This window comes from Hoplias malabaricus, chromosome 11, assembly GCF_029633855.1.
Source record: "Hoplias malabaricus isolate fHopMal1 chromosome 11, fHopMal1.hap1, whole genome shotgun sequence".
Lineage (NCBI taxonomy): Eukaryota > Metazoa > Chordata > Actinopteri > Characiformes > Erythrinidae > Hoplias > Hoplias malabaricus.
The window spans coordinates 14022045-14028910 of record NC_089810.1 but is presented as its reverse complement, the minus strand read 5'-3'; the positions used below and the strand labels follow the sequence as shown (position 1 = coordinate 14028910).

The 6866-nt window shown below is 37.2% G+C and overlaps 1 protein-coding gene across 1 annotated transcript in view; it reads left to right on the top strand.

Annotated features, from left to right (window-relative positions):
* The window catches only part of b4galnt3b (beta-1,4-N-acetyl-galactosaminyl transferase 3b), a 29031-nt gene that overhangs the window by 11769 nt on the left and 10396 nt on the right, over nucleotides 1-6866 (top strand). The window contains exons 4-12 of the mRNA XM_066685656.1: nucleotides 61-156; nucleotides 249-339; nucleotides 435-535; nucleotides 645-712; nucleotides 2071-2149; nucleotides 3568-3634; nucleotides 4327-4464; nucleotides 6115-6224; nucleotides 6559-6659. Coding sequence (XP_066541753.1) covers nucleotides 61-156; nucleotides 249-339; nucleotides 435-535; nucleotides 645-712; nucleotides 2071-2149; nucleotides 3568-3634; nucleotides 4327-4464; nucleotides 6115-6224; nucleotides 6559-6659 — 851 coding nt within the window. The remainder of the gene's footprint in view (nucleotides 1-60; nucleotides 157-248; nucleotides 340-434; nucleotides 536-644; nucleotides 713-2070; nucleotides 2150-3567; nucleotides 3635-4326; nucleotides 4465-6114; nucleotides 6225-6558; nucleotides 6660-6866) is intronic.

Here is a 6866-nt window from a genome sequence, read left to right as displayed (position 1 = left end):
AAAACAGCAGTGGTACAGAGACGTGGTTTATTTTTACCTTTTATGTTTTCTTTGTTTCAGTATAAAGGACAGGCTAATCTTCATGTATTTGAGGACTGGTGTGGCAGCTCTATTGCAAAACTCAGAAAACACCTGCACTATCCCCTGTACCCTCATGTAAGTGGACATAAACATGGTCATGCACACAATGGCCGTATATTGCACCCTAAACTAAACCTCCTTCTTTTGCCATCCCTCTGTTTCTGTAGAATCGTAGCACAGTGAAGAAACTGGCTGTGTCGCCCAGCTGGACAAACTATGGCCTTAGGATTTTTGGCTACATCCACCCTTATACAGATGGTCAGCGAGATCCACAAACAACTGTTTCCATAAAAACACCTGTTGTGTTCTGGATTGCTCTTTTACCTCTTCTGTTTTCTGTGTTTGTTTTTCAGGCGAGTTTCTCTTTGCAGTGGCTTCTGATGATAACTGTGAGTTTTGGCTCAGTCCAGATGAGAATCCAGATAACGTGAAACTCTGTGCCTACGTTGGCAAGGTTGGTTTTCATGGAGAGTGTGGTTGACTTTACTGTGGTTTCACATATACAGTGAAGTTAAAACATTTATATCTTAACATAAAAAGATTGTGTTGTCTTCAATTTTCAGACTGGTAAAGAATGGACAGCCCCTGGAGAGTATGGGAAATATGCTAGTCAGATATCCCAGCCAATCAGGTAATTATGTGTGTGTGTGTCATGTGTCTATATCTCATAAAAATATTATTCAGTGTTTAATTAATGTTTCTATTATTAATTGAACACAACACACTGTATCACACCAAAGAAGAAAAATTATTTTAGCTCATAGGAGTGTCTCCATATGTGTGCTTATCTAATGATGAAATTGTAGGGTGTGCCAGTACAGGAATAACTCTAACCATTAAGAAATCACCCATACAAAGTGTGTCAACCACAAATCTACCTGTACACTGAACAACAAGCTGACAAAGAAAACATGCTGCTAGATTCCTTTTTACAGACAGGGAATAATTTTAAAACACATTGAATGAATGTGCATTTTGGGTAAGATTGGCTGGATGACGCAACAGTTTTGAATAGACTATCAGAAAGATTTTAAGTCAACACATGAGCCAGGATAAGATGAAGTAGAGTTAGAATAAACTTGGAACACTAGTAATAGCAGTAAGGTTAATAATTAATCTCTTCCTTTATTAGTAATTGTTTGCAATATCCCTGACATAATTTACATTCAGTATATCTGTGAAAAAGTACTCTCAGTTAGTCTAAGGTTTTTTTTACCCCTTTACAACATATATAGGAATTTGGAGGGGGCCAAGAATAGATCCAGGTGGAACACCATAATAAATTTTCATTTACAAGTTACTGATTATAAAATATTGTGAACCACCAGTGGCAGTTCCAGGAAGACCAATCCACTTTAAAGGTGTATATGTGATCTATGGTGTCATGACCACCCCTGGGAGCCAAGTGTAGAAATCCTGACTGACCGAACTTATCAGCATTAATTCTCAGATCCTTAACTTCATTTCAGTGACACTGATTTTAAACTTTTAAAGGAAATTGAGTAATGAATTAGAGACCTGGAGTGCTTAAAATATTTTAAATTTGGGTGATATGAGGATTAACAGAGAGAGTGAGAGATGTGAAGGGAAGAATAAATTGAATAAAAATGAATGTATGGGTGCCTGCTACTCCGCGTGTGTTTTCACTGCCCCAAAATACTAGTGCATGTTCACTGCCACAAATGGGTTATACGACAATCATAAAGCATGTCACTCATTTGCAATGCAATATGTTTTATATACTGATGAACATTTACATCATTTTTAAATAATTTCATATATGCACAAAGCACACACTGACACACCACTAATCTAAAAACACACTTAAGGAGAAGCTTCAGACACTGCTTTGGGGTTTTGATATAAACATTTTGTTATACCACTTCCCCAACATTAAAAAAAATATATCGGTTATAGAAGTCAAATGCTTTTCTCAGTGTTGCACAGGAGAGTGTGTAATGCTGAAAACAGAGTCTCTGTTTCTGGCAGACTGCAGCAGCAGAAGCGTTATTACTTTGAGCTTATCCACAAACAGGACCATCGTGGAACTGATCATGTTGAGGTTGTGGTGAGTGGTGGGCTTGTTTTTATTTTTTATTTTAACAAACTGTCAGAGACCACCATTTTTTCATTTACATTTCAGCGAGCGTGCTCTGACCCAATACAACATATTCATTTTTTCAGCATCAGGGAAAAAACACACATAATTATACACTTATTATTCACATTTAGCCTTTATTTCAGCTTATTTCAGTAGTCGTCCTGTCAATTTTTCAAACAAATCTGCAGGGAGGTTTATCTACACCTCTGCATTTCAGTCTGCTTCTCACAATCTTAACTGAAATTTAGACAGCAAAACATACTTTAAGACCCATAGCACCTTGTTATCTTCTCACAGTAATCAACGCAAACACTGATGGTTACAGTCTGGGTGGTACACCAGGTCTTTAAATATATTTTTTAAATACTGTCCCTGTGACTTTCCCTATGGAATAGTGTAAATTAAACTTTCATAGAAAATATCCCATTTTCAATTTTGTTGCAGCTATGAAAGGTATGTAGCAGACGTGTTTGGTGTTTGCAGTGGTTTTAATCCAACTTACATTTTGGGAACAGTTTTGTTTGTATAAAAGCAGCTATAATTGGTTTGAAGAGTGGAAAAATTTTAAACATATGCATTTTATAATAGGGTTGTCGCAATAAATAGAGTGCGACAACTCCATGCTGTTGACGGGCCAACCACAAGGAATGGCAAGCAACCATCACCACTGCGATGTATACATGATTTTCTTTTCTTTCTTTTTTTTTGCATGTCTTTCTTCTTTTACATTTTAGTGTGTGTGTGTATGTGTGTAATGAATGTTAAGTATATTTGTTAAAAAAACATAACTGCATCTGAACTGCTGCGGTTGAAGGCCTTAGTGCCAGTCTCCATTTTATAAAATGGACACAATGGCAGCAAACCTAGCCACAAAACCAAATGCATCTTCACCAGTTTGGGAGGATTTTGACTTTAAACCAAAAGAAAAGGGAGAGCAAGCCAATTTACATGAAGCAAGGAAAATTTCTGTGAAATGGGGAAATGCAAATTTGAGAGTTCATTTAGCTACCTATCATCCAGCTGTAAAAGCCCAACTGCCTCCACCAGCACAAAGTCATGGAGCAGCCCCAAAACGAACTGTTCACGCCGGTTCCAGGTGACAGTTAGGAGCGTAGAACTAGAATCAGGATAAAACAAATAATCGGGGCAGTAATATTGCATATCACAGCGTTAAGCCCAGTTAAAACAACGCACCGGAAATTCTTTCACAGCGACAGCTCTATTTAAAATGAAATGTTTGAACTTACCATCCATTATGACTAGAAATGTAGTGAATGAAAGAGTGGTCTCCTTTGCCTTTTGCACTTTTGCCAAGTATCATATGTTGAATTATAGCACTCTAAATTATATAGGCAATTTATTTATTTATTTATTTATTTTAACAGTGGCGGCTCAATCAGGTGAAGACAATGTTTACAGCTATCGACTCTAAGTCCCTCTCTCTTTATACAGGTATGTTTTGTTGTTACTTTCTTCACTGTCTGTCTGTCTCCATGCGTATGTGTTATTTTGGTCAGTTGTAGTTGGAATAGCCATCTCTGCCCACACCACATGCTGTGCTGGCACCCTGAAATAACTGAAATGATAGGTTAGAATGCCTTTCAGTGTGCATGTGTGTGAGAGAGTGAGAAAGAGGAAGGGAGAGGGAGAGTTCTGGCTTTTCTGTTCCTGCAGTATGAGTGTGTGTATTGTGTGTGAGCTCTTGTGGGGATTCATGAAAATAAGAGCATGGTTTTGTCTGTGGTGTAAGTGCAGGGTAGTGGAGGATGTGTATTCATATGCATGATTAGTGTGTGTGTGTGTGTGTGTGTGTAACTGCAGAAGGGTTGGAAGGACAGATTGGGTGTGTATGGTGGTATATTTAGCTGCAGTATGTGAGTGCATTGATCTCAAAGGGCTTAAAGAGGAGGGTCTATACTCAGCTTTACACAAGGTTGTTTTCACTGCACTCAGTGGGAAACGAATTATTAAAAAAATAAAAATCCCTTCTGCATTCCACACACCACATGTCATGAAGTGTTTAGAAAAATGTTAAGGAATGCAAAACGCAATATAGAATATTTCTCTCTCTCTCTCTCTCTCTCTCTCTCTCTCTCTCTCTCTCTCGCTCTCTCTCTCTCACTCTTTGTGTGTTTGTGTGTCAGATGAGTCTTCCCTGAAGATGAATTATGTGAGTCACATTCCTCAGACTGCTGCGAGTCATGTAGCAGTGTCCCGAGACGCTTCCCCTCCCTATGGAGCAGACATGCAAAGAGAGGACCCTCGTGATACTTTTTATCAAAGTGAGGATCTTCTGTCTTATTCTCTAACACTGTACTAGACCTCAAATAATACCAGATAAACTCTAAAGTAAGAGACCAAGCACCAATAGACAAATGAATGGGGGAATGTTAAAAACATGGAAAAAAGTTGAAAGTCCCACCCTTCAGGAAAAAAGGCCCAATCAGCTCACTGGTACAGCCCCAAGTATAAAAACCCCTTTGTTGTGGTGGAAAAAAGCATATGCGCAGTAGCCAAAACATGCTTGTGTTATTTGATTCAATAGCAACAGGACATTTGTGTATTGTTTGTCAGATTGTACCAGTGATTTCAAACATGTTTTGAACCATAACTGTGACTTTCAGTTTTAGTTAGTGCTTCCTTCATTCAGAGATAACGGCCCCTGGCTTTGTGAAGATGGCCCCTGAATGGAGTGCCTTTCAAAATATTTTGCAGATGTAGAGACTGGAAACAGTTATTGATCACTTAACAACTTAAATAATATTTTTCCCTTCAACTTGTGAAATGTGGGGATAACATGCATTGACAAAACTGGAATTCTACTCCCTGGAAAAAAGGTGCATTTATGAATATATTTTCTAGTGTGTCAATTTATCCGTTGCCTTCTACTACACAATCTAACATGGATAGATTGGCTGAGATAGCGAATGGACTGAGGAAGACAGAACATATGTTTTTAAAAGAAATGCCTTTTCAAGAAATGCCTTTTCAACAAAAAAATATGTCCACTAACGTTCATATTAGTTCTTAAAAAATGCTCTAACAGCTTTTATTTATAAGTCTGTATTGTAAGAATGTGAGAGCAGGTTGACATTAAATTTTGAACCTTTCAGAAATGCCCCCAGGAAAAAACATAATTCAGTAGCAGAAAACTTAACAAACTGGAATTAGCCATGAATGAACAAAATGCAATCGGTTATCAAGGCAGGCTGAGGGATGCTGACATGTCTGACAGGCTGGACAAAACTACATTCAGGATAATCTGGCATGTACTAAGACTACTTTTTTGACAGAAGGTATTTTGAGAGTTAATGTACATGACACAGTGCCCTTTGCTTGACTTTTTTTCTTTTTCTGAAAGCACTAAAGTATGTGTGTGACCGACTGTGTATGAATTCACAACAGTTTTTGCTGAGGGAGAAAGTGGTAAAAGTTTAAATCTGAGTTTATTATGATTTAGTTTAAATTCTACAGAAAATCTAATAGAAATATTATTATAATAATTTTTGATCATTTGGCTTCTAATAATCTGGAATTATTAAAAAAAGAACTGAATACACAACCACACATTGTTTGTATAATTACATAATGGAAATTGCCAAGTGTTATTTAAAATGAGCCCATACTATTGAATGTTATGATTGACTCTAATATTTAATAGAATTGTATTTAATTCCATGCTTAAAAACAATGTATCACAAAGCTTTAATCCAATTTTACAGCCCCTTTTATGTTGGATATTCATGGCAGATTTTCAGATAAGTTCAATTTAAAGCAGTATTCACAAAGCATAAGATAATGAAAAATGACCCCATCACTGAATTGCATGCTAGTTCTTATGTGTGATGGATAAAGAGTGTCTAGGTAGAAGTATTTAAGAAGAAGATGGAGTATTAATCTTCTGCCTGACTTCTTGGTGTGTTTCTGTATAGTTCCATTGCTGGAAACGTCCCGTTTGTGGGGAGTTTTGCCTGAATGTCCCTATAAACCCAGTTACATCATTAAAGGCTTCCCTTTAGTCCGCTACCAGGGCCTGAAGTTTGTAAGTACTTCTATCAACTATAAAGAATTTGAAAGCACTGTTCTATATTCAGTTAAACTCTCTAACACACACACTGCTTCTGGTCCATATTTTGATGTTAAAATCAAAATACTTGCCTTATTTGCTCTGAGGGTGTAACATGGAGTTGGAGAGTGTGTTTTGTGTAACAGAGAAAACGTTATAATGTGTGTGTTTTTAGCAGATTGTTGCGCCATGTGGCCTCTTCCTCCATCCACTCTGTCCACTCCACATTTCTGTGCACTTTTAGATTTATGTTGTTTGTGATTATGCTTTATTGAAATATGGGTCTGATTCAGTGTTATATATCCTGCAGGTGCACCTGTTATATGTTTATCCCAATGACTACACTCGCCTTACTCACATGGAGCATGATAATAAATGTTTCTATCAGCAGAGATCCTACTACATGGAGAGGTAATGGAGCAAACACAAAGATAGACTGATGTTTGTTCATGACTAATATCAAATATCCTCCCCTAACTGTACAAACATGGCTAAGGTGTGGGAGGTAAAAGTAAACACTCCTGTTAGCCAAAGAAAGCTAAATATTCTTTACATATTTACATAAATCACATACACTTGGCCTTGGAATATTAAATAATTATCTACTTTTATATCACT